This window comes from Chinchilla lanigera, unplaced genomic scaffold (genome assembly GCF_000276665.1).
Source record: "Chinchilla lanigera isolate Chin_1 unplaced genomic scaffold, ChiLan1.0 scaffold00044, whole genome shotgun sequence".
NCBI lineage: Eukaryota > Metazoa > Chordata > Mammalia > Rodentia > Chinchillidae > Chinchilla > Chinchilla lanigera.
Window position 1 is genome coordinate 12,871,045 of NW_004955445.1, and position 26,913 is coordinate 12,897,957.

The window sequence follows — 26,913 nt, forward strand, 5'->3', positions numbered from 1 at the left end:
TACTTAACACACACGCTCACCCTGCTGAGCGCCTGGGGATGGGAGGGCTTGAGGCGGGTACCAAGAAGCATCGCTGGGCCGCCAGTCCAGAACGGAAATGTCGGCAGATTTCTTCTACTCAGGGTAGCTGACTCCGTTCTCCTTTGTGCTGCCTGGGCATAATCTCAGTGCATGTGGTATTTGGAGGCAGCCAGCCCCGCAGCTGCTACAGTGCCCTCCTGGCTTCACCTGGAGGGAGGCTCTGCCTGTCAGTAACAAACCGCAGACTCTGTACCCAGATTGTCATTGTCACAAAAGAATTCCACACGTATTCAACCTTAAAGGGATTTTTATTAAGACCCAGTCATGCATTCTAAAGTTACATATTTTCACCACTTTGACTTAGAAAAATGCACTAGAAAAATAAACATTTGGTCAAAACAAATACTGAAGTAGATGAATCCGCCACCATGTCCCTATACTCAAAGCCAAACTGAATTTCAGTTTGAAGCAAGGAATGTGACCAGTGGCTGAAATGGTGCCCCAGACTAGTCAGGAAATTAGCCCGGCTCCCACCCCATCAGAGTGGTGCCAGAAGCTTGTGGCCACAGAGAAGTTTCAAGTATTTCACGCGTACAGGTTCCTACCTGATAGCCAGGCGGTGGAGGCATGTCCACGGGAGCCCACAAAAGCAGCTGACGTCCTGCCTGACTAAACGTGCTGCCCGGTGAGATTTTGAAAACCAGCTAACAAACCAGTGAACGCATCCCTGTCATCTCTGTCTGTAAGTCACACTGGACCTTCTCATAGGGGAAGCTCTTGTTAAGGAGAATATCTGATGTTTGTTTCTTTCATTTCGAGCACACCGTTTCTGAGTCAGGACAGCAGAAAGGAGCTTAGATTTACAAAGTAACAATTGCCAGTACTGAGCTGTTGCCAGGACTGGTGTCTTTCCTGAGCAGTCCACATGTTTGGAGTCTGTCTCGCATGGCCCGAGGACAGCCACACTTACATTAGCTTACTCTCAACAAAGGTTTTAAAGGAAAACCTAAAAAGTTGACAACTTACATGAGGTAATAATGCCACAACAGGACAGCTTTTGCTGCTCAAATGGAAAAGTAATCCCATGACGGATCTGAGTGTGAGATGACATTCACAGGAACTGCCCACTCAAGGTAACAGCCCACGGGAATTCAAGGGAAGCGCTTCCTGTCACCCCAGCTCTTTCTGGACGAGCTGTGTCTGGTAACCTGAAGTGCTTACAAGCCTGAGTGAAGTGGTTCCTCTAGAAAGCAGGATGAAGTGTGAGCAATGCCAAGCCGCCTCAGCCAGAAACAAACAGGAAAGTCAAGGCGCAAAGCCAGGGTTGCATTTCTGGCTGTTGGATAGACTTGCCTCTCCCCGTGAAGTCAGAATAGAAGGTCTCTAGGAAGAGGCACATTCTTCCAGAATTCTGGGTAGGGGAATAGGGAAAAGAGGAGGAAGGAAGTCCCTGTATACCTAAGCTCATACAATGATTTGGAACCTTTAGTTCCCCACCTGCAGACCTAAATTTCCTAAATTCACATGGGGAAAAAGAGAACCTCTTGAGTACAATGTTCCTATAGCAGTAGAACTAATGAGATACCAGTAACAAAAGGTTCAGAGTTGAGAGTGTAGGTCCCCTTTTGTCATTCAGATTCTGGGGCGTGATGGGGCTCATTCAAGGCCGCTGAGGAGGCTAAAGCTGGCACTCAACTCTAATGTACTATTGCTCTCTCTCTTCCCAGTATACTACCATGAACGTAGGGAAAAATTAATTTCCAGGTGTTTGGGAAACACACCTTTTCCTTGATGGGAACCCTTCCCCTGTTTTCAGTGTTCACCTGTTGGCTCCTCCACTACTAAGCGTGGCTCCTTGCAGCCCCGTTGGTCAACACAAGCACCCTGCCTTGGTTTGCACCAGGGAGGTCCTGGTTCACAGCTTGGTACAAACCTCCTGAGGTGCAAGACTGTTTGATCGCTCTGTGGAGCTAAAATAAAGCACAGCAACTCCTGGAGTCAAGACAAACCCAGGCTGACTTCTCTCAGAAGCTGAAAGAAACTGCTCTTTCTGGGTCTAACCAGAAAGGCCAGAGAAATGGGCAATGTCCTTTTTGGTTTTTTTTTTTTTTTTTAACCTCTGTACTGAGGATTGAACCCAGGGAAACCATCACTGAGCTACCTCCCCAGCCCTTTTTTAAAATTTCGAGACAGGGCCTTGCTAAGCTGCCAAGACTGGTCTGGCCAGCTTTTGATGCTCCTCGGCCTCCCAGATAGCTGGAATTAAAGGTGTGTCCCACCGTTCCCAGCTCCTTTGTGGTCTCTGATAATACTTTATAGATGTCTGGCCGTCCCTGTGTTACATCACACAGACAAAGGCTATTGGCCAGGAATGTGATGCAGGATTTAAATCTCAGGAACACGGTAGGGCTTCCTGCTTGACCCCTCCTTTTGTCTAGTTTTTTGTTCTGCTCTCCCCAAAAGCCTCTCACCGGTTCTTCCATCTGGGCTGCTGGGTTCTGAACGTCTACTTCAGCCATCCCCCTCCTGTCCTTTTAGCAGTACTGGTCCCATCGTTGTCAGGTGGAACTAAGGGCGGCAAGGGGTGTGTGTTTTGGCACTTCCGGCTGAGCCAGGACCCTAGAGAATCCAGGGTTAGTACCTATGGTAAAAGGAACTGTCCCTAAAATTAGCATTAATGAGGTAAGTAAATTAATTTCTACCAAAAACGTACCAAGACATCGTTTAAATTCTGTAAAGATGAACAGTTAGGTAGCAGAATGAGCTTTGAATTCCAGAGTATTGTTCTCGAACTGAGCAGCCCTCCTTGCCTGCGTAGTCTAAATGCACAGCGAAGGAAGGCATGAGCACAGCAAGCAGTACTTGTCACTATTTAACTCCATCATCACAAGAATGAAGAGGAAAGGAAGTAGGCCGAAAGCCACCAGATGAACCACCAAATATGGTGCTTGGGTTAAGGCTAAAATCTTGACAGGGAGGGGCTAAAGTGCTGAAGTAGAGAACTAATGTTCAGGCTGATGAAACTGCAGTGGTATGGGAGCGCAGGGGCCCCACAGGTGACCCAGCAGTAACCTGCCCCTCTGTGCATCTCCAAAGATGAATTAAAGAAGCTCACGTTATAACCACCATAGCCAGGTTTACATTATACCACTAGTGTCTCAGGGATGGCAGGAATTCATACAAGGTCCACGTCAGCTCACCTGGAAGCCTGACCAGTACAGTCCTTTTGTGAAAGACAGGGTCTCACCATGCAGTTCCAGGCTGGCCTCAAACTCTCAGTCATCCTGCCTCAGCTTCCTTAGTGGCTGAGATTACAGGCAAAGCTATCCTCGTTAAAGTTTAACCATCACTAGAAAAAGGAAAAAGGAAGTTGGTGTCATTGAGTTCCAGAAGACACATACTTTTTGGTTTTTTTTTGGTTGTAGTGGTACTGGGGATTGAACCCAGGCCTTTGCACTGAGCTACCTCCCCCACACTTTTCATTTTGGGGTGTTTTGGGCAAAGCCTCATTATATAGTTTAGGCTGGCCTTGAACTCACTGTGTAGCCCAGGCTGGTTTCGAACACAGTGATCCTCCTACTTCAACCTCCTGAGTGCTGAGATCACAGGTGTGTGCCATCATGCCTGGCTTCACATACTACTTCCTTTAAAGGCTGGGATAAATGGTGACACTTCTTCATAGAAAGCCCTGTGTGTACCACAAAAAACCAGGATCAAGCTGTTTGTAGAGGGCTGGGGATATAGCTCAGTGGCACAAGTGCCTTCCTGGCAAGTGCAAGGTCCTGAGTTCAATTCCCAGTATCAAAACAAAAACAATTTATGTAGAGGGTGGTCATCTATCTAGTCAGAAAACTGAATTTCTGCCAGCCTCATTTTACAGATGAGAAAGTTGAGGCCCACAGTGGCCCATGTTTGGTCCACACACATCTGGAGCTCAGGTCTCTGATTCCTAGGCCAGAATTCCATTAGCTATACAGGCCTAGCATCCCTGACTTTACATTGAGCAAAATCAGATACTTCTAGAATCCTGGGTGATTCCATTGAGAACCAGGGCTAAGGCTTTATAGGTTTGGGGAAAAAGTCTCTGTTGCAAGAGTTGGCCAGTGAACCCAGGGATGCTCTGAAGCTCCGGCTTCCAGATGTGATTAGGGAGTGCTGCTTGGGTCCTGGTGCTTCCACGATCAGCTAAGGTACCCCCCTAAACTCAGTGATGGCAAATGGGGCCAGACCTTGGACTTGAAGATTCCTGATGAGCAACAGAGATTACAGTTAAGGTTTGTATGCAAGACAAAGATTCCCCAAGCCTTGTATTTGGCCACCTTACAAGTCTGGCTAAACTGTTTCGGAGGAGCAGCTGACTGGGCAATCAGGTTTTCTCCAGGAGAGCGGGATCAAAGCAACTTTGGTGCTGACTTTTCTTGCTTCTGAGGTGAGTAAGAACCAGACATAGCATAATAGTTGCAAATGGAAAGTGCAAATGTTTGAGAATCACACTGAGGATATTTTCCACATCTCCCCACGATGGGCTGGCCCTCGAAGCTCTTCAGGCCGTTCTTCCATGCTACCATTTCATTACAAGAAGCAAGACCGAGGCCTTGGCACTTAAGTTCTTATGAGTCTCTAAAGAGAAGAGGAGAGGATTTAAACCTGGTGACACCCCCAGGGGCTGGCTAGTAGCAAGAGTACAGCTGGGACTTCACAGCTCTCATAGAGTCGTCACACTGTGCATCAGAAGTCGGCCCCTCGGGTAGCTGCACTTGGCCCAGGATGCTGTCGCAGGCGGGCACTGGTTGGCAGAACTCTCTCACAAAGTCCTCCTCGGAGGCCAGGAGCACCGCATTCCAGGTGGCAGTGTCCAGCTCTCCAGCTGTGCCCCCATACTCCTTGGGGAGAATGTTTCTGGGAAGGTTTGTGTGGAGAGAGTTCAGGTCAGACCCGTGGAGGAAGAACTGAAAGGAAATACAGACACACACGTCCTTAGTTAAATGAGCAACATAGCAGTCTCTTTGGTGACAGGTGCTCCAGCAAACGTGTGTCGAGTGAAGAAGGGTTAATAGTAAAACTCTGCCCTTCCAGATCTGCAAGTCCCCAAGGCTTGGCGCATCGTTAATTCCCTTTTCCTCCTTCGGCACACCCTGTTGGCTAGACCTTCCAAATATATTCAGCATCCAGCCACTTCACTGCCACCTTAGTTGTGCCACACTGTCATCACTTCCTGAAGTCCCACATTAGCCCTCTACCTGGCCTCCTTGCCCCCACTCTTGTTGCTCTATAACCTCAACTCAGGTCATCACTCTCCTGTTTACGACCTTCCAGCAGAACCATCTCCCCAAAGCCGGAGTCTGGATGATGGACCACAAGGCCCATCACAAACTGGCCCTGTTACTTCCCTGCCTCCTCCTCTGACCATTCCGCTTCCGGTTCCAGGGTCTGCCACGCCACCCTCCCGTCAGGTCCCCCAGCATGCCAGGCCTGGTCCCACTCGGGGTCATCCTGTGCTGGTCTCCCAGTTGCCACTCACTCATCCTATTTCAATCAATCCTGGGATAGAGAAAAGCGCTCTCTGAGTCAGAAAAGCAGACTTGTTGTTCAAACTTGTCATTTTCCCTCTAGATTACGAGTGCAGCTAAAAATTAAGACAGCTTATAAGCCTTGAGTTGCTCCACAGACTTACACAGTAAGACAATACATTAAGTAAACAGAAAAGCTTGAAACACCTTTCTGTACATGTTTGTTTTTTGAGACAGGGCCTTACTATGTTGCCAAGAGTGTCAAACTCCTGGGTTCAAACAATCTTCCTGCTTGGCCTTAAAATCTGCCTTTACAAAGCAGCATTTTTAAACCCCAAGGTGTTCAGTGGACCCTCGAGATACAACCAGCCTGACATATGAACAGCTTGGGTTATGACCAGAATTTTAGTTTTAGCTTATGACCAAAGTCTTGAGTTGTGACCCAAATGCCTGCTGCTTGTGCTTCCAGATGGTCTGAGATGCAGATTTAACCCTTAAAGAGTTCTGGAAGGAACATTATGATATCCTTTCCTGTGAGGGGTTCATTGAGAAATCCTGGGCCAGTGTCTCTCTAAGGACACTGAGATCTGCCTGTGTACAGGAGAGCGACTTTGAAGGCCGTGTAGAGGAGCCTGAGCCTCCAGCTGACCGCCTGAATTACAACCAGGCCTCAGGAACAAGTTGAGTTTGTAAATCAAGTTCCCCTAGTATGGTAAGAAATGAGGATTATCTGTAAGGCTCTGAGTTCCATCCCAGCAGCATGGAGGGTGGGGTGGGGGGAGGGTCCATTAACTCTTTTTATTTTATTTTATTTTTGTCTTTTTGAGACAGGGTCTCGCTATGCAGTTCATGCTGACCTTGAGCTCACTTTGTAGCCCAGGCTGGCCTCGAACTTGAAACAATCCTTCTGCCTCAGCCTCCTGAGTACTGGGATTACAGGCTGGGAGTACAGGCGTGCGCCACCACGCCCAGCTCCATTAACTCTTTTAAACAATCTGCCCACTGACTCCTTTTCACTCCCTGTTTTCACGTTCTCATACTCATAAAATATACCACTGCTTCACAGTGCCTAAGCCAGGAGACCAAGTCTAAATGATCACAGAACAGGGAGGCACTTACAGTAAAAACCCTATTTGTTCCCTCTACTGGTAAACATTATATTCTTACTAATTTCATCTTACCCTCATAAGAAGGATTGTTCATTTATGTTTACCTGTACTTTCCAGATTAGTTCCACGGCAAAAAATAATGAAGTACTAGTTGTCACAACTAAATAAATAAAGGGAGAAAAAAAACGCAAGCATCTGAAGTCAAAAGGATCATCACTTACTCTGTTTGCTATTTTCTCCTTCAGAAATGGTTTTATGATGGCAAAAATGCCTTTAAATATTCGAGGTTCATTTACTACGTGGACCGCTTTTATCCGAATGGGAAAACCATCCTGTGGGCAGAAGGGAAAGGGGGGTTAGAACATCTGCAGTCTCTGAAACCGTCCCTTCTGCGGCCAGCCTCCCCACTTACCCTCGCGTCCAGCCCCAACATCAGTCTGGCCTGACTCTCAAGGCTCCTCCACACAGCCCCCCTTGGGGCCAGACAGGAAGCTGAGCCTTTCAGAAACCTCCTCTGGGAGCCAAGACTGGCTCAGAAAGAGTGGAAAAACAGGCGGGAATGTGTTCCTCTTGTAGTAATAGTCTGAGTCTATGTGGCCGGATCTGGCAGTATCAGACCTTCTGCGTCAGTGCTGCCCTAAGTGTACTGCCGAGTGTGTTCGCGTGATGTGAAAAAGGGCAGGTGAGTTTGAGAAATAGTGAATACAAACAGGTTCCTTCACTGCGGGCCTGTACACAGCCTTTCACACACAGATGCTTGTGCTGAAATTCACCCGGTAGAGACAGGCCATATTGTATTTCCCAGACTTGTTTCACTCTGGAATTTTAAGAAAACACTGATCCAAGGTCTGTCCCACACCGATGCACATGGTATTCAGCAAGGGCATCAAATCAGAGTAGAGAGCTAAAGAGACAGCTCTGTGATTAGTTCCGTGACAGAGCACTTACCTAGCATGTGTGAGATCCTAAGTTTGATCTCTAGCACCACAAGTTAAAAATGGTAACAACAAAGAGCAGAGCAAAAGCTAAGGAAAGCCAGAGTACTGGCTCAAAGCCAAGAATCAGATTTATAATACTGTCTGATGTGGCCTTGATTTCTTTAATAAGCCTGGTAAACAGCAGCGCCTGAAACACTTACGTGGGACTCACTGAAGGCCACTGTTTACCACTGGTGCCACCCAGTTCCTCAGAGGCAGCCCTAGGGGAGGCGTGATGAAGAACAAGGAGTCCAAACCTGTTACAGCTGTGCCACTTTGGCCAGGCTGTATCTTCTCTAGTTCTCAGTTTCCTTTCAAGAAAGGAAAAGGATCTAGGTGTGGTGGCACACACCTATAAATCCCAGCTACTGGGGAGGCTGAGGCAGAACGATCACAAGTTTGAGGACAGAGTGGGCAAGTTAAGAGAACCTTGCCTACAACAACAAAAATGAAAGAGCTGGGGATGTAGCTCAGTGGCAGAACACTTGCCTCGTATGTGCAAGGCCCTGGGTTCCATCCCCAGCACCACCACAAAAAAAAAAAAAGGATTCTTGCTTTGCCTAACCCAGGAATCTTTGAAGGACCAAATGGATTATAATGACTGTAACACTGCTTTGCAAACTGTTAAATGCTGTGCAAGTACTAAGGAATTTTGTGGTTCTCAGCTTAGAACTTGGGCTCTGAAATGCAACACATGAGGTATGAAACCTCTCATCAAAATATAGTCCCACACAACAAAACGTCCTGGATCTACAGAGGGCAGGAGAGGCTTCAGTACCTCAGGCAGAAGAATGATTTCTCAATTTCATTTCTTAGGAGAATTCTTCCTTTGCCTTCTGTACCCCGCCCTACCAAAGTGCAGAAAGCTTTTGTCTGTTTTTTTGTACTCTTGCTGTAAAGCTAGTCTTGCCTAGATAGAAGATACCTTCTCTGAAAATGCCTGGAGACCCAGAGGAGCCAGTGGTAAACAGGACTGCGGATGATTTCCCACCGCAGGGTGGGAAGTGGACTTTGTATAATCCGTGAGACCTGCGGTAGAACAGGGCCCTGGGGAAGCCAAAGCAACCACAGAACAGGCACGCAGCAAGCAGGGGCCATACCTGGAGGATGCCAATCACCTTTTTGGCTATAAAAGGGCCAAAATGAGATGCCTTTGATAAGCTCACTCCTTTGTAGTCTGCAAGAATTACAATTCCATTCACCTGGGTTTCTTCGGACTGAATGAGTTTTTCTAATGTCAAGTATATGGCTCGGATGTTTTCGGTAATTGGGTAGTTGCTCGGTATCCATCTGTCTAAGGTCATAAGACATGGACAAGGTGTTACAGAAATGAATACAAACGAGATTCGACTAAGATTTATCTTCTAAAACTGCTGTTGCAAGATGGACAAGAAAGGTATTCCTGTGGTCACTGTCCTACACAAAACTGATGTTTCTTAATGCCACGCCCAGCAGCACATTGGAAAATGGAAATGCAATTGAGTGTCAAGATTAAAAGCCTGAGCTCCAAAGTCAGACAAAGCTAGGGGGACGGAACCTTACAGGTGGTGTGACCTTCGGTAAGTTGCTTCCTCACTATGAACCTCCATCTCCTCATAAGTAAAACAGGAGAATGACACCTACCTTTGTGGACATCTATGATTGTGGCCCCCTGATAGTTCCTCTGATCTTCGTAACTACCACCCTGATTGTCCTTGGGGAGCCATCAGGAGGACCCAAGCATTTTACAGCTGACTTGACCCCAGATTCTAGAGGTGGTAAAGTGACAGGGGACTGACTGGCAGCCTCAGGTCAGGAGAGATGGAAGCAGCTTTCCAACACCATCATTTTCCCCCTCTGTGGTGGGATTCAAAGCCAGGGCCTCCTCATGCTCAGTAAGCATTCTATCACTGAGCCACACTCCTGACCTTCCAACACTATCATTTGCGCCCTTGAATCTAGCTGTAACCAGATGTCATTTAGCTGGGCAAATGAGTTCCTTTTTTTTCTTCCTTCCGGTCTCAGATGGGCTAAGCTGGCTTCCTGTCACCTGGCACCCAAAGTGTAAGTTTTAACTCCTATACCACCTTCAGGGCGCATTGTGAGGTGCAGCGTAATTCTGTGTTCCAGGAGATCCTTCATCCAGTTCCCCTTTCCAGGGGATGCTTCAGGAGTACCCATGTATTTCATCATTCTTCTCTTTGGGAAATACAAAGAATATTTTTGACTACTGAACCACTATCCTCAGGAAAATCTCACCAAGTTCTGAGCCTTTTTCTTAGACAAAACTGCGTAAGTTTACCATCAACAGGTTATATGATGTGTGCAAAATTCCTATGGAGAATCTCTGTCCCTGTTAGATGTGGTGGTACATGTCCATAATCCCTGAATTCTGGGAGGCTGAGGCAGGAGAATGACCACTTTGAGGACATCCTGGACAACACAGTGATTAACTAAGGACCTTTCCAAATAAAAAAGCGTTGGGGAGGTAGGTTGGCTCAATACAAAGGCTCTGGATTCCAGCCACAGTATACCACCAAAAAAACCACCTTTATTCAAAAATGGTGGCAGCATCATTTAATGTTGCTGCCAATTAACCCTTTGGAGGCTGCGGCTGATCTGAGAGACACAAACTCTCCTTACATATTAAGAAATAACAACAGATCTGCAACTTCTGCAGGATTAAACCTGTCTCTATATAACTAGATGTCATCCTTTTCAATCACACGTATCTCCAAAGAGCTTATGAAAAGGCAAAGCCAAAGCCCAGGTGAGAACAAAACTGTGTGTAGATGCCTCCTCCTAAGAAGCTGAGTCAGTAGGGAGGGGTGCAGACTGCTCCAGATTCAGGGAAAAATTCACCTCACAGCAAAGGGTGGAAACCACACCACAATGAGGTACAACGTGTGTGACAACATCTATTTTGTAATATTCTTAGGAGCTGAGCACACAGAAGCAGAAAAGCCTGCTGGCTGGTTTCTAGGTCTCTTGGTGCCCTGGAATCTGCACTGTATTACTTACTTTAAAATAAACACCCCTAATTTCACAAAGCGCCTACAACAGCAGGTAAAGCCATGAACACTGTGTCTGGTATGGGATAAAAACTGAAGGTAACGGCCCAGTCTCCAAGGAGAGTTAGGGGAATGACTAAAGGAAAGAGGACATGGGGCTTATCGGCAGAGGGAAGCGCCTGGAGGTGTCACTCCTGTCACACGTCCCTTCAAAAGACGTTTGTCTGCACCAGGGCTCCAGTGTGTTCTCATTTCCCAGTCTGCTTTGGAGGAATGCTGCAGTCCTCTGCCAGTCTCCCTGAGCTGCTGGAAACGCGAGCTGTGGGTGGAGTGAATACTCCTCTACTGACAATGCATTTGGTGGCAAGGGAGAGTACAGGCTAGAGTTCTAGCACCTCCGATTTGATTGCTCCATTTCTTTGTAAATGATGAAAAAAACGTTTTTTGCAGTACTAGGGATTGAACCAAGGGCCTCTGCACTAAGCTACATGCCAAGCCCTTTTTATTTTGAAACTGGGTCTCACTAAGTTGTTAAGTTTCCCAGGCTGGGCTTGAAATTACAATCTTCCTGCCTCAGCCTCCCAGAGTGTTGGGATTATAGGTGTGTGCCACCACTCCCAGCTACACATTTCTAAATGCTCTTTGTGTGAGGGTGGCAGGGCACTGCCCCACCTGTGCCAAAAATAACAGGGCCAGGAATGCAGCTCAGTGGCACAGCACCTGCCAGTGTGAGGCCAAGTTCGATTTCCAGAAACAAACAAACAAAAGAATGAAAAAAACAAAAGTATTTTTGGCTTTATCTCTTTCTCAGGCCCTAAATTGCTACTTACTTTCTACTGTCTGAATAACAGAGTTAATATAGGTAATTAGTGGTGTAAAGAAATGTGTTTATTTACTTTTGGTTGGACTCATGTTATTTTTGTACAACATGAAAGAAAATCTTCCAAAAGAAAGAAAGAAAAAAACAAGGGCGAGTGGGAAGGGAAGGGAGAGGAAGGGAAGGAAAGGTATCCTGATTACTACCATGAAGTGCTAAGATCAGCAAATTCACTGAAGGGCTAGAGACGTACCTCTGTGGCAGATGGCCTGCCTAGAATGTCTAAGGCCCTGGGTTCAATCTCCAATACCGCAAAAAAGGAAAAAGTTTAAAGTGAATCCTATCAGGGTTTAACAAAGCAGAGAAAAAGTAAGTAACACATCAGAGAACAGGAAGGAGAAGAGAACAGGAAGGAGAAGGTGCAGTAACGAAATAGCCACCGTTTCAAGCGCTGCCCAGCCTCTACTCTTGCCAACACAATTTCGGTTTTTGGTTTTCTGCAGTGCAGGGCTCAAACCCAGGGCCTCTTGCATGCTAGGCAAGTCCCATCGTGGACCGACACCTCTTGCTGATTGACATTTGAGCCTCGGCCCACATAGAGAGTGGGGCCGTGCCTATATCCTGTGACCAGGGGCAGGTTCCTCGGCCCACCGGATTCTCTCCTCTGGAAATCTGGAGTCTGCACCAAGGGAGGTTAAGTAGAAGTTAATCTGAGAGGTGAGAGACACCAGATTTAGCTTTGTGCACACAGGAAGCAAAAGTCGGTCTACAGGGAAAAAGTGGAACACGTGGCCCAGAAGACAGAGATGGGGACAGGGCAAGGGCTGGCTCAGCTCCTGGTGGGACTCTAGCTCTTGGTTCTAGGGTCTGGTAAGAGCTGCTCCCCCTTTACCTCTCTGGGTCTAGGAGATCCTCCTGTCTCCTTAGAGTAAGATGCAGTAGGTTTTTGTCACATGCACCCAAAAAAGGCTTGACTAATCCAAGGAAGGGAGAAAGGGCCTGAGAAGATGGTGTGAGACAGACATGTCCCTGAGAGACTATGTACACGTGGCATACACTCTAGGAAAATACCTGGGCGGATGCAGAGGACGTGGCAGCCCCTGGGGTCCGTGTGGGGCAGCACGGTGAGGAAGCCGGAGCTGAGGACATCTTTCAGGGCCGATGGCCTCAGGTTGCTGAAGACTTCAGGCCAGCTTCTCCTGCAGCTGTGGTAATTGACCAGCAGCTGCAGGGCCCGGTCGTAATCAAACTTGCGGGCGCGTAGGAAGCGCAGCAGGAAGGCGTCGTCGAGGGACGTGCTCAGGTTGGGGTACTCCTTGCGTACCATGTCACGGAGGGCCTGCACATCCCGGAGTCGCCACTCTGGCTTCTCCTGCAGCTCTTCCCGGGCTTTGGTGACCAGGTCTTCGGTCAGTGAGCATACATAGCCAGGAGGCTCGGCGGGTGGCGGCAGCTCATTTTCAGAGAGCGAGGCCACGGAAGGGCTGGTTCGCAGAGAGTCACTTTCCTCTGACATTAGCTACCAGGGTCCCTGCTGACATGGAAACCTCAGATAAAGTTAAGAACGCTTAGCGCCGCACCTTTCAAACCCCAAGATGGCAGGATATGGGGGCCAGCAACGTTTCTGTCAGACCCAAGGAACCTCAGGGTTCTTGAAGGGGCATGATCCAGATAGGGACCATAACCCCAGGTCCAACCCCAGACGGATGGTGTACTTAGAACCTCCCTGAATCCTCCATTCCTCCGCAGCTCTGGCTGAATATGTACGTCCCCCATCAAATATCATCTTCTCCGTAAGTGTAGCAATAGGTGTTTGACCTTTCTCATCCATCATTAAAGACATGTGAATTAAAACAACTCAGATTCAGATTGGCAAAAATAAAGAATAGGCACTCTGAAGTACTGCTGGCAGTATAAATGGGCATCAGCTTTCAGAAGGATAGTTTGTTAAAATCTACCAAAATTTAAAACCACACATGGCTCAGTAGTTCCATTTCTACATATGCAAAATATGGACACATCCATTACAAATATTATGATGATGAGTGACTGGAAATGCGTGGGTGGGGGTGGTGGGGACTGACCCCAGGGCCTTTGCACTGAACTATGTCTATCACCTATCTATCTATCTATCTATCTATCTATCTATCAATAGTCCTCTAAGTTGCAACTTAGTAAGCCTGAGCTTGAACTTGTGATACTCCTGCCTCAAATCAAACTCAGGACCTTGCACTTCCCAGGCTGGTGCTGTGCCACTGAGCTATCTCCCTGGCCCTCTTTCAGAGTACTTTGATTACAGCCCAGCACTGCCATGCTCAGCTTGGAAATATCTTAACTCCTCATCAAAAGACTAGTTAGTACCACTGGAGTGGGGCACTATTCATTTATGAAAAGTATCCAATCTTTGTGAACTGATACATTAAGGAAAAAGGCTACAGAACAGTGTACAGAAACCAAGCATGTTTATATATATATAAATGCACACAAAATTTCTACAGTAAATGTAAGAAACTGTTACTAATGGTTACCTCTAAGGAACAGAGCTGGGCAACTGAACGTCTAACATGACAAACTTTTTGTATCTATTTGAATTTTTGAGTTTATTTTTCGGCTGTTAGAGATCAGACCCAGGGTCTTGGGTGTGCTAGAGAAGCCTTCACCATGCAGGTACATATCCTCAGCTCACACATACTCATGCAATCTCCTGTGGTCCCTGGGAAAATGCACTGGTCAAATCTATTGCTGGAGACACACAACTGACAAATGGCCTGAGCTGCTGTCCCTCTGGGTCACCATTCAGAGGATGCCACGCTTCCCACAGACAACGCCCAGCCAGTGGCTAAGGAAAACAAAGACTCGTCTAACAGGAGCTTTGGTCCGAGGACTCCCGGTTCATCTGACCAAAACTTTCCTGGGCCGGGTCTGCCCTGCCCTTGGAGACTTCCAGCCAAAACCTCGGTAATGGCACCCAGATCTGCACCTCTGTCTGCAGGCACTTCCTACTCCCTCCCTCCTTACCTACGGCAGGCACTGCCTCCAATAAACTTCGTGCGTTGTATGTCCAGCCTCTAGATCAGCCTATCTGCTTCCTTGAAAACCTGAATTACACACTACTGAATGAAAACAAAAGAGCCGCCTGAGATATTCTGAGAATGTGGCGGCAGCAGAATCGCCCCGTTCCTCAGCCAAAGGTATCATCCACAGGAAAGCAGGGACTGACTCAGGGCTTCCTGCACATACGTGTGATGTCTTGACTGCACCTGGCTGGACTCCCTCCTGTCCGACCCAGCGAGTGACCAAGCTGGTCACTTCCTCCAAACCTGAGGTCAGAGCATCCATCGCTTGCGTTCCAGTATAAGCAGCTTACCCAGCTCCTTTCACTTTCTCCTGAAGGTTGTGTTCTCATCCCATCCTCGCCCTGATCTGCTGGCACGCTCTGGCTCCTCACTGACCCACACTGACTCACTCTGAAGTCCCCATCAGAGGCCATTTCATTCATTCCACAAATACTGAGCCCTGTGCCAGGCCGAATGAGCATACAGAAGTGAACAGGTAATCCTGCCTTCATGGAGCTAGGGGTCTAGTGATGACAGTGAGATAGGGCCATAAGCACCATAAACGGTAGCCTTTGGAGGGAATCAAAGGGAGAATGGGGCTGGGTGCAGGAGAATAGGGGTTGCAATTTTAAACAGGGTAACCAGGGAAGGCCTCACCCAGTTGACTTCTGAGCTACAAGGAAGTGGAGGAGCAAGCCATGCATATCTGCATACAGAAAAAGTGCAACGCTGTCCCATGTAGAACATGCCCGCCCTTTCTGAGCAACAGAAATGAGGCCAGCATGGCTACAGCCGAATGAGCAAGGAGGGAACACCAGCAGATGAATTCAGAGGATTACCAGTAGTGGGGCCGGTGGTCAGGGCTGTGCAGGCCAACAGGAACTCTGACTTTTACTGTGTGAGAGGAGAGTTTGGAGGGTTTTGAATAGAATGACTCAATCTGATTTATATTTCAAAAGGGATCAGTGTACCCTCAGAATGGTCTGTGAAGCCGGGAGTGGTAGTACATGCCAGTAATCCCAGTACTTGGGAGGCTGAGGCAGGGGGATCACTGAGAGTTCAAGACCAGCCTGGGCTACAAAGTGAGCTCAAGGCCAGCCTGAATGGCATAGCGAGACCCTGTCTCAAAAAAACCAAAAAAAAAAAAAAAAAAAAAAAAAAGGACTGTGAGGACACAGAGACGCTGCAGAGGCTACTACAGTGATCCAGGTGAGAGATGGTGGTGGCTTGAAGCAGACCGTGTCAGGTGACCCCACCCCCAGGAGCTCTCTGGCATACAAGTTCTCCCACTCTGCTATCATTTCCTGTGCGCAGTTTGCAGATTTCCGGTCTTGTTCATCACCATACGCTCAGTGCCCAACCTGGTATCAGGCAGTCTGCAGTTCGTAAAAATTTGTTGAATGAGTTTAATGTGCTTGGTAGAGGTAGGGTAAGCAAGAAACGAACACTACATCGGGAACAACGATCCTGGCTTCATAGGCCCCACCCCGTGCTGCTTCCATGGCAGGCACCAACAGATGCCTGCAACTGTGAGCCAGGGCTTTCCTGAAACTCCTCTCCACCCTTCACTCCCTCCTCTCCCTGCAGCCCAAACAAGCCAATGACCCATCATTCTTAGCACACCTTGTGTGCCCAGGATACCCTCTGCCTGCAACATCCTCTCCTTGTCTGCTGCCAACCAGACAATCTGTTACCTTCAAGGCCCACCTGTCACCTTCTCCCAGCCTTCCCTGACTTCCCCACAGTGACTCCTCCCAGTTTTCCACAGCACTAGGAGGAGTCTCATTTCTCTTTTAGAAATTGTAGGCCAATGTCACAAGTGTTTACATAAAGCTCCTCAGAGTCAGCTTCCCCATCCAGTTATTTATCAAATAATTACTGATCGCCAATTATACGTGTCAGGCACCGGGCTCACGGGCACTAGGGACACAGCAGTCATTCGTCTCAGGAAGCTTATACCACAGAGGAATGATGCAAACAGCTAAGACACACTTGAGCGTCGTATCAGGCATCAAGCACTGCGCTCAGCACTTCGCATCATTTTTTCTTCTTTTTTCTCTTCCCAGGGCCTTGGACATGCTAAGCTCTACCACTGTGCTGCATCCACAGACCCTCATTCATCTTCACAATATTTGGTGAGTGCCTTAGCACTGTTCCCATTTTACAGAGGAGGAAACTGGAACGTCCCCTAGAATGTGAATTCCACGAAGGCAGAGAACTTGCCTGCCACAGCTACTGCCATCCTCAGTGCCTGGCACACGGCAGCTCTCGGTAAACAGGGTAAGACAAGAGATTAAGAGGTGCCCAAGGGTAAAAACCTAGCGAGGCAGAGAGAGAGGAAGTGTCAAACCCCACCCCGGGCTCGCAATCTCTACCCTCCACCTGCAGCACTGTAGCTCACTCAGAGTGTGGTAAACGAGCTGATGGGTGGGCAGATGGACGGGGTGCAAACGTCATTTGTCACCAGGGAGTGGACAGGAATCCTCCCCACCTGGAGCCCATCACACTGTGGAACATCACCTTCCTCCCCACCCCGCAACAACGAGATGCCAGGAAGCCACCTCTCCTGGAGCCTCGGAGACCCCACATCCCACTGACAACCTTCCCAGGGCCCCTACTTCCGGTCGTCGCCCCCTCCCCAGGTGTCCCCATTTCCTGGGGTCTCCCGCTCCTCTGGCCCCCACTTCCGGTGATCCTTCCCTCTCAAGGTCCCTTTCTCGGCCCCCAGGGCGCACGCACGGGCTCGTGGGCACTCACCGGCCCGGCTGCGGGGCGGAGCGCGGGTCAACCGGCGGCGGGAGCCTAGTCTGGCAGCGCGCGCAGAAACGACCCGCACTCCCCACCCGGCCGGCCCGGCCCTTCACGACGGAAATGACGTGGGGGGCGTGGGAAGGCAGGGCCCCGCCTTGGAGTGCGCATGTGTGATAGCTCTCCGCGTAGCCAGCGCTCTGTCGCCACCTGGCGACCATTCTCCGCACTCTGCGAACCTGGTCTGGCTGGAAAGAAAAGGTGTTTGAAAGAACATCATCTCATGTCAAGCTCTGCTTATGGATGGGGAAACACACCCAGAAAACGGAGGGTAGAAGCGGCCGTTTTCCGAGAATGTATTGCCTGTACCTGGTGTTTCGCATCAGTCATCTCATTAAATCCGCACGTTTGTGAGTTTCCCTATTGTTACATCCTCATATTTGTGCAATGTCCCTATTTCATGAGAGGGAAAGGGACAATCAGCGCAGTGAAGGGCTTCACACCTCAAGATCAGTATTCCAGAATTCCACCACCACGGCTGCCAGCAGTACTGGCTGATCCAAAGGGAGAAACTGTCAACCAGGATATATCAGTCGCGTTAGCTGAGTGACCTGGGAAGGTCTCCATTCCTCCTGGGGCTCGGTTTCTTCATCTCTAACATGACTGCTACTCTGAATCCTGAATTACTAATTGTTTCCTGCTTCGGGGTTCATGAAGTTCCGACTAGACAGAGGTAGTCTGAAAGAAAACGAACACCTAGTCTAGCTCCACACCCAGTGCTTTAGTGCCTTGCATTCATATTTTGTGCAACTGCAACTTTGAGACAAATTTCCTAGGTCCTTCCTTCAGACAAAGACACTGGACCATTTCTAGAGAGATGCTGGTGGTTTAGGAGACTTCAAATCCTCAGGGATGACCTCTCTACCTGGGGAAAATGGGAGTCCCTGGGAGCTGGCAAGTGATCTGGAAGGGTCACAAGAACGTGATAGTTTCTGCCAGTTCCCACACTGTGTGTAAGGTAGGAGTGTGAGGATGTGCTGGGAGTTGTGAGTTTTGACTTCTGGTGTCATGTCATGTCATTTCTAAGATTGCCTGAAAAAATATAAGATGCTCAGTTCAGTTTAAATTTCATGTAAACAATGATTTCTTTTTAAGTATAAACATATCTTAAGCAAAATTTGGAAGATACACATTTTAAATGGCTGTTTATCTGAAATTCACATTTAAGTGGGCATCCTGATTTAAGCTTTCCTCCTTCATCAAAGTATTAGTCTCCTGCAGCTGCTGTAACAAATTACTGAAAACTTAGGGGCTTGAAACCACAAAATTTTATTCTCCTACAGTTCTACAGGTCAGAATCCTGTCTATAGTCAAAGTGTTAGCAAGGCTGCATTCTGTCTGGGGACTTTTGGAATTCGTTCCTCTGCTTTTTTCAGCTTGTAAAAGCCTCTTACGTGCCTTGGCTCATAAAAATCTCTTCAACCTCTTGCTTCTATTGTCATAGCTCTGATCCTCTTGTCAGTCTCCTGTGAGAGCTCTTGAAATTGCATCAGCCCACCTAGATATTCTCTCACATGTACAGCATCACTTTTACCATGTAAAGTATGGTATTCACAAACTCCAGAGTTTAGGATGAGGACATTTGAAGGGGAGCATAATTCAGCCTATCAGAATCATTTCTTTCTTTTTCTTTCTGTCTTTCTTTCTTGCTTGCTTGCTTTTGTGATACTGGGGTCAAACCTGGAGCTTCCCATATGTTAGGCAAGTGCTCTACCACTGAGCTATATTCCCAGCCTCCAAATCTGGTCATTTTAATCTCAGATGTCTGACTTTGGCCTAAGTTACTCAAACTCCCAAAGTCTCTAGATCCTTGGGCAAAGAGGTTATTAAATGGGTTCATAAGATGAAACTCTTTCCATGTACTAGGCCAGCAATAGATGTTTAATAAATGGCAGCTCCTTTGGCAAAGGGCAAGGGATGATCTTGTCCAAACTATGCTGTACTAGGTATTGGGATAAAACCTTCTCCTTAACCTAGACCCAGGCCCTATGGTGACACACAGAGCCCAGATTGCAATCCTAGATGCTGACAGCAGGAAGAACTTGGCTTTGAGGGTTATTGTTTCTTCTGGCTCTGAGTGATACATTTGGAGAAATGTGTTATCTCAGAGTTGGAAGGGTGGCAGGTAAACAACAGCAAAGAGAGTTTCTTTTTTTTTTTTTTTGGTTTTTCTCTGGTACCGGGAACCGAACTCAGGACCTTGCGCTTGCCAGGCAGGTGCTTTTGCCACTGAGCTAAATCCCCAGCCCACAAAGAGAGTTTCTGTTTTTTGAGCAGTTGTATACACCAGGCACTGTGCTTGTATGATCTCAATTATGCTTACAACAGCCTTTTGAACAACAAACCAGGAGATTGTTTCGTTTACAACAGAGGACACCAAAATCCAGAACAAGGAAGTCACTTGCCTAAGGGCTGAACATATTCAGTGAAAGAGCTGGATTTGAACTCAAGTCTGTGACATCATGGTCCCAAATTTTTCTTTACCGTTAAGATGTCATTGGAAATTTAGCAAAGCCCTCCCCCTCTGGCCCCACACTTTTTTTTTTTTCCCAGTACCGGGAATCGAACTCACGACCTGACCTCACACTTGCCAGGCAGGCGCTGTGCTGCTGAGCTAAATCCCCAGCCCTGGCCCCACACTTTTTTAACAGGCTGGGAAACAAGATAAAAGAAGGACAAGAAATCACTCATGATCATATGACCACTAAGTGACTGTGCAGAGATTTGAATTTCTGTCTTTTTTTCTGCCTTGGACACTCAGAAGTAAGACTTAAGCAACTCGAGAAGAATAGTTTCCCTAAGTGTAAAATGGGTAAGGAAATGTCCCATGTTTAGAGGCTCTTTGGGAACTTTCAGTAGAATGGCATGTGTAGAATTCTGATACATTATCAGGAAATGCCTGTTTATGGCTTCTGATCAACCTACTCTTGGGCAGAACCATCCCAAGAGAACAGCTTGCCTGTGTCTCAGTCTGGAACACTCCAAACTCCTGCTCTGTTAGATTCATCCGTCTTTGAAGAGAGAGCACTTGCTATTAAGTGTATGCTGGGGAAGGCTAGAAATGCCTGAGCTGTGTGTTTTCAGGGCATGTGACTGAGCTCAGAAAGTTTCCTAGGATCAGCGTTAGTACTGATAAGATAAGGCTTATTGAGGACAGCAGCACGCTGTAAGGCATAGTTTCTCAACCTGGGCATTGATTAACATCTGGGTCTGGACAGGGCTTTATTATGGGGAGGATGTTTTCCTGAACACTGTAGGACATTTAATGGCATGGCTTGCCTTCACGCAGTCAGTGACAGTAGCACTCCACATCCACAGTCATGAACACCGAATGTGTCTCCAGGCGCTGCCCACTATCCCTTGGAGGATAAACTGCCCTGGTTGAGGACCACTGGTAGAGAAGAAAGTTGGAGCTTCTATTCAGACAGATCTGAGTCTAAATCCTCTCTGGTCCCTAACCAGCTGTATTACTTTGGGGCGATTACATACCTTCCTAACCCTTGTTTTCTTCACCATAAAATTCTGCACTAACGTGTGCCACTTACTGAACACTTTTTTACTGGCAAGGAGATGAGCTCTCTGTTTAATTGTCAACAACAGAGTCTTGCAAGGACGCTGGTCGGCTAAAGCAGGGAGGGAGGAGCCCGAAGTGGGGCATCTTCCCCATCTACCATGCATGGAAGCATTATGCGCATGTGTGCCTCTCTTGCTCGCAAATCAGAGCCCTGGACTGCATTTCCCCATCCGTGAAAATAGGAACAGTCAAAGAGTTCTAAGAGGGGAGAGGCAGCGATCCTTGGTATAGATTTGGACCTTCCCAAATCTCCTGTAAAAGCAGAAAGAAAATCCCACAACATTTACAATAAAAGTAGGTGACAAAGTAACTCCATGAACTTCAAACACAAGCCAGCAAGGACAGCTCAGCAGCTGCAAGGCCTGCATGCCATTGCTGTCTCTGTGCGGTAGAAACAGAAGAGAACTAGCAAGGAGACTGACAGATCTGAGAGGCAAAGAACCCTAAGTTGCAGCACGTATTCACAGGAAAGCATGGGGGCCATTTGAGAGAGCAGCTAAACCTGAGCAGGCCACAGTGCAGTGAACTTGGAAATCAATGGCAAAAGAAACCACAAGAACTTCATAAACACCTGGAAATTAAATGGCACCCTCCTGAATAACCAACGGGTCACAAATGAAATTAAGGAAAAAATTAGACAGTTTCTACAATTAAATGATTATGACAATACAACACACCGGAACTTATGGGATACAATGAAAGCAGTCCTAAGGGGGAAATTTATAGCAGTGGATACCCATATCAGGAAAACAGAGCAAGCACAAATAAACAACTTAACGTTGAACCTCAAACTTCAAAGAAAGAATAGCAGGCTAAGCCAAAAGGGAGGAAATTGTAAAGATCAGAGCAGAAATTAATGCATTGGAGACTAAAAAAACAGTACAAAGAATCAATAGCATGAAGAGTTAGTTTTTTGAAAGATTAAATAAAATCAACAAATCCTTAGCCAACCTTATCAAAAAATGGAAAGATTCAAATCTATGCAAATGAAATCACAACGGACCCTGCAGAAATCCAGAAGATCATCTATACCTACTTTGAAAACTTGTATTCTAATAAGATGAAAAATGCAAAAGAAATGGACAGATTCCTAGATACATATGAATTACCAAAGCTGAATCAAGAAGTTATAAAAATCCTCAGTAAACCAATATCAATCAATGAAGTTGAAGATACAATTAAAAACCTACCAACAAAGAAAAGCCCAGGCCCTGACTGATTCACTGCTAAATTCTACAAGAAATTTAGAGAAGACCTAACACCACTACTTCTCAAACTCTTTACTGAAATTGAAAGGGAGGCAGTACTCCCAAGTTCATTCCTGGAAGCAAGCATTGTCCTGATACCAAAACCTGAGAAGGACCCAACTAAGAAAGAGAATTACAGGTCAATCTCCCTAAAATTGAGCAGGGATTTGCCAAATCCAGTTTGGGCTGAGTGCAAGGCTTACGCCAGAGGCCTAAGGGAGGCGTGTCCAATCTGCTGCCTGTGGGCCACATGTAGCTCTGGGTAACTAGTAATGCAGCCCCACAAGATCATAAACCTTTAACATGATTATGTGATTCTTACTGATACTCAGTTGTATGGTGCTTGAACATAGACTATGTAGGTGACAAGTAAGCACTATGTAGAGAAGGGCACCATATAGTCATAACTTTACCTACTGCACCTGCCATATAGTCAGTGCAATGGAAACTGGTGTGCATGAGACATTGTCTGTACTGAATTCCACTCAGTGAATAAAACACAGTGATTGTATTTCAACCTACGTACACATATGTGTGCCTGTGAAGATAGGCACTTACTGTTATTAAGCAGACATGTAACTTTTAAAATTTAATTATGAAAATTGGACTTAGGTTATTTGATTTTAATGTTATAATAAAGTATCTTTTTAAAAGGACATTTTGATACTCATATACCTTCATGATATTTTTATGCAGCCCAAGACAGTGTCTCTTCACTCAGTGTAGCCCAGGCAAGCCAAACAGTTAGACACTCATGGCCTAAAGGTTAAAGGCGTTTAACTCCTCTGAATTCTTGAAAAGACTAGCAAGTCTTCCTTCCAGGACAGCCTCTAGGCTGAAGAGAAACTGTCAGGAAGGGACTCAGTGAAAGTAGAGGTAAAGGAAAGAGAAAGACAGATAAAAGCAGAGGAAGGGAGCAGCAATGCTTAATGTCAGAAGGAAATGGTAAAATATATTTGAGATAATCAAAGAAAGAAAATATGAGCCAGGAATGTTATACCTAGCAAAGCTGACCCGCTGTAAAGTATTATTATCAAATTTATTCATTCCAGGAATGTCTTTTCCATAATGCCTTCAGGAGGAATCTAGTTGAGAACTTCAGGAAAAAAACAAACAAACAAAATATGACTAGAAAGACATTGACAGAGGGCTAGTTGTAAGTATTGTGTTATTTATTTATTTATTGGTACTAGTTGTAAGTATTGAATGTATGTTTATTTGCAGAATTAAGATTGAAGAATGACTAAAAGAGACAATAGCCAGATGTGGTGGCACATGCCTGTAATCCCAGCATTCAGGAAGCTCAGGCAGGAGGATTGCTGTGAATTCAAGGCCAACCTGGGCTACTTAGTGAGTCCAAGGGGAGCCTGAGCTGCATAGTGAGACCCGAGAGAGAGAGAGAGAGAGAGAGAGAGAGAGAGAGAGAATAAAGTATGTAATGTTTGCATGTTCCACCAATGCAGCTACAGCACAGTACCCCAAGTGGTGAGAACAGGCATGACATGAAATCTCACATCCATTTTCAGTATTCATAATTGACAGTAGCAGTTTTATTATTGTTATTCTGAGACTGTTGTATGCATCAAGTGGACTAAAGCCAATCAGTAATGACAGAATCTTCCCCCCCCGCCTTTTTTTTTAAGTACTTGAGGTTGAACTCAAGCACTCCCTGAGCTGCAATGAGCTACAGGCTGGCCTTGCACTAGAAAGCCTCCTGCTTCAGCATCCCAAGGAGCTGGAATTACAGGCCTGCACCACCATATCTGGCAGAATCCTTTCATTTTATCAGCTCTCATATCCTTGAAAAGGAAAGGTTCTAAGTGGGGAAGAAAAGATGTAACATAGAGGTTAAGGAAATATCCCATAGCGTTATTTACATTGGAAATATAAATATGAGTCCAATATTTTTAAAAAGAAATGTGTATGCTCGTGTTATAGTTTGGATCTGGAAGGTCCCCCAAAGGCTCCTGTGTTGAAGGGTTGGTCCCCAATGCAGCAGTGTTCAGAGTTGGAAGGTGATTGGATCGTAGGGCTCTGACTTAACAGTAGACTGACCCATTGATGGATCCATGATTTGATGGCATGAACTGGGGAATTTGGGGAAATGGTACAAACTTTAGGAGGTGGAGTTATTTGGAGGAAATTGGCCAGTGGGGGCATTCCTTGGAAAAGCATTATCTTGTCCTTGGCACCCCCCTTTGTTTCCTGGCTGCTATGAAGTGAGCAGCCGTCTCTCCTACACACTGCCATGATGTGCTGCCTCACCACTGGCCTACAGTAGGGGGTCCAGCTGACTGGGTCTGAAATCTCTGAACTCGTGAGCCAATATAAGTCTTTCCTCCTTTAAGTCGATTTTCTCAGATATTTTATTGCAGGCACAGAAGCTGACATAGCATGCATACACACATACCTCTATGCACACACAAATCAACCGATCATCTATCTATCTATCTATCTATCTATCATCTATTTCCTATTTCTATCCATCAAAAGGCCTGGAAACGATAACCAGTCCAGTGATAGTGAGGGTGCCTTGCATCCAGATTATAGTTTTGAAATTTCACTTTCAATTAAAAATAAAGGACTTCTTGATGAAATGGCAGGTTCCACATCCATAGCATAAAATATACAAATGAACCTGGAACATCTTGTCAGTCCAGACAACCAGGAAACTATTACTAGGGCCATATTTAAAGGACTTAGGAACCAACCTGAAATGGGAATATTTTAGCTGCAACAGAGCTAGTAATTGCAGTTGCCTGAAACTCATCACATACGTTTAAATCCCTGAGTTTGTAATAATGTTGAGGGAAAACACTCAGTGACCACCTTCTAAAGATGGCAGGGAAACAAAATCTATTCCTGAGAACTAGGCAAACAAAAAGAAAGAAAGAATCCAATATGTACCCCAGTTTTCCTAAAGGCGTGATAGCATTGGGTTACCAAATAATACAGTAAGCAAAGCATCTCCCTATAAATTTATTACACTATTAATGAAAACAAAATGATACAATATAGCCATTTGTCACCTGCAATGAACTGATATATCTGGCCTTTGTGCACAATGGCCACTAACAACAACAAAAAAAGAGCAAACTCCAACTAGGAATCTGCTTGGTGAGAAGACCCCAGCATTACCTACAAGCATGCCAAAAGAATGAAACCTGAGGCTGATCCAGTTGCCAGCTTGTAGGAGGGGTGAGGCCAGGGGGGTCGTGCTGCACTGTACCATCCGGAAGCAACAGACAAAACCCAAACTGTGGGAGACTACCGGCAAGCAGCCCAAGTTCATCAACAGACAAACTACAACAAAAGCAATGCATGGGGGAAATATATAGATTAAAAGGGGCTTAAAACACATACCAAGTATTTTAGAAGTTAAAATACTTGGCATGGGGCTGACGGTGTAGCTCAGTAGTGGAATGCTTGCCTAGCTTGCTGAGTTCCTGGGTTCGATCTCTGGCACTGAGAAAAGAACCGACAAGTCGGTAAAGTCTAAGGATGAACACACATGACAACATCCTAGAAATGCAAAGGAACAGTTACTATGAAGTCAGTTCATAGTCACATTTGGTGGAGGGGCTGCGACTGGCAGGGGCTGTTTGGAGCGGCCCTCAGAGAGCTGGAGGTGTTGTTTCTTGATGGCATATTTACCTTGAGATAATTCATTAAGCTACAAATTTAAGTTGTGTGGTCTTCTGCATCTGTCTTGTTTTATAATATAGAGGTTCAAAAAAGAATGAAAGTGACAGTAGCTACCTCACCTGTGTGCGTGTGTGTGTGTGCACGTACACACATACGTTTAAGGATGTGTGACTTTGGTAGCATCAGGTACACAGTAGGCGCCCACTGAATGTGAGTGCCCTGTGGGTCCCCTTAAAACCCCTTATCCGTGTGACTTCTTACTAACTGTACCCTGGCTAACATTACCTAGTTGTGTGGCTGATTAGAAACGGTTAATGATAGGAAAGAGGAAGATAGATCTTTCGCAAATGGGAAGAGCTCCAAGAGATGGAGGGCAGGGAAGGTGATGTAAACAGAATTACGATGCGTTTCGTCCATGTACCGCCTCCCCACAATGAATATAATCATTATGTGCTGCAAACATGTACTAAGAAAAAAAGAAAGGAAGAAATGGTTCATGGTGATTATATGATTACTATGGGCCAGGCACTGTTCCAAGTGCACTGAGCCTAACTGAATCCTTACAGTCCTATCACAATTATTCCCCTTTTACAAGAATAAAACCGAGGCTCAGGGAGGTTACCTGTAGCCACACAGGAGGTGGTGGGGCAGGCTGGCTTTGAACCTAAGCAGTACAGCTCCCAGGTTGGTATTCTTCTCCTCTGTAGTACGTATCCCACAGTGTTTGCTTTTCATTTTCTTGGTGCTGGGAGTTGAACCCAGACCTCACACACTCTTTTTCATCTGCTGTCTGGTGCCTCTGTTCACAAGAATAATTGCCGCTTACTGAACGCCTTCCCATGTGGGTGCTGTGTGTTGACTCTCAGTACCTGCATCTCACGACAGCCCTGGGAGGTGGGGACCCTTGGTAGTCAGTGTGCCAGGGAAACCTGGGACTCAGAGAGACGAAGAAACTTGCCCAAAGTTACAAAATAAGTGCATGGCAGGAAGGGTGGGGCTGGGCTTGCACTGGGGGTGAGGAGGCCGCACACTCGGTTCTTGGGATTCTGAAGAACAAGATGTTCTGTCATCTCGAACTGTTCTTACCTGGTGGGCCTGACCCAGCCTGAGGTCATGGATTGCCCAACCGGTGGTCTGGATCCTGGCCCGGCTGGGGGAA

General features: G+C 46.5%; 1 protein-coding gene and 1 long non-coding RNA gene across 5 annotated transcripts in view; one reads left to right on the forward strand and one right to left on the reverse strand.

Moving 5' to 3' along the window:
* Positions 1 to 310: 310 nt before the first annotated feature.
* Positions 311 to 26,689, reverse strand: Ttpal (tocopherol (alpha) transfer protein-like). Of its 4 annotated transcripts, XM_013518256.1 has the most exons (6): positions 17,238 to 17,329; positions 16,704 to 16,798; positions 12,496 to 12,955; positions 8,718 to 8,911; positions 6,862 to 6,972; positions 311 to 4,970 (listed from the first exon to the last, which is right to left on the reverse strand). In XM_013518256.1, exons 3-6 carry the CDS (start codon positions 12,938 to 12,940, stop codon positions 4,692 to 4,694), a joined length of 1,029 nt encoding a protein of 342 aa, XP_013373710.1. In that variant the 5' UTR covers positions 12,941 to 12,955; positions 16,704 to 16,798; positions 17,238 to 17,329; the 3' UTR covers positions 311 to 4,691. The 4 variants fall into 4 exon arrangements, with proteins under 4 accessions (XP_013373710.1, XP_005392539.1, XP_005392537.1 ...); XM_005392482.2 differs by lacking the exons at positions 16,704 to 16,798; positions 17,238 to 17,329 and adding an exon at positions 26,377 to 26,689 and having other exon boundaries at positions 12,496 to 12,958; XM_005392480.2 differs by lacking the exon at positions 16,704 to 16,798 and having other exon boundaries at positions 17,238 to 17,339.
* LOC102020390 overlaps positions 17,483 to 26,913 on the forward strand; it is a 40,074-nt gene continuing 30,643 nt past the window's right edge. Inside the window, exon 1 of the long non-coding RNA XR_262332.2 lies at positions 17,483 to 17,638. This is a non-coding gene — a long non-coding RNA (uncharacterized LOC102020390). The remainder of the gene's footprint in view (positions 17,639 to 26,913) is intronic.

What these genes read in the sequence shown, in the direction of transcription:
- Ttpal (XM_005392482.2), bottom strand. Translation starts at nt 12,940, where the DNA reads ATGTCAGAGGAAAGTGACTCTCTGCGAACCAGCCCTTCCGTGGCCTCG. An exon ending in CGTCCTCTGCATCCGCCCAG is followed by an intron (nt 8,912 to 12,495) that starts GTATTTTCCTAG and finishes TTATGACCTTAG; the next exon opens with ACAGATGGATACCGAGCAAC. An exon ending in AGGTGATTGGCATCCTCCAG is followed by an intron (nt 6,973 to 8,717) that starts GTATGGCCCCTG and finishes TTCTGCCCACAG; the next exon opens with GATGGTTTTCCCATTCGGAT.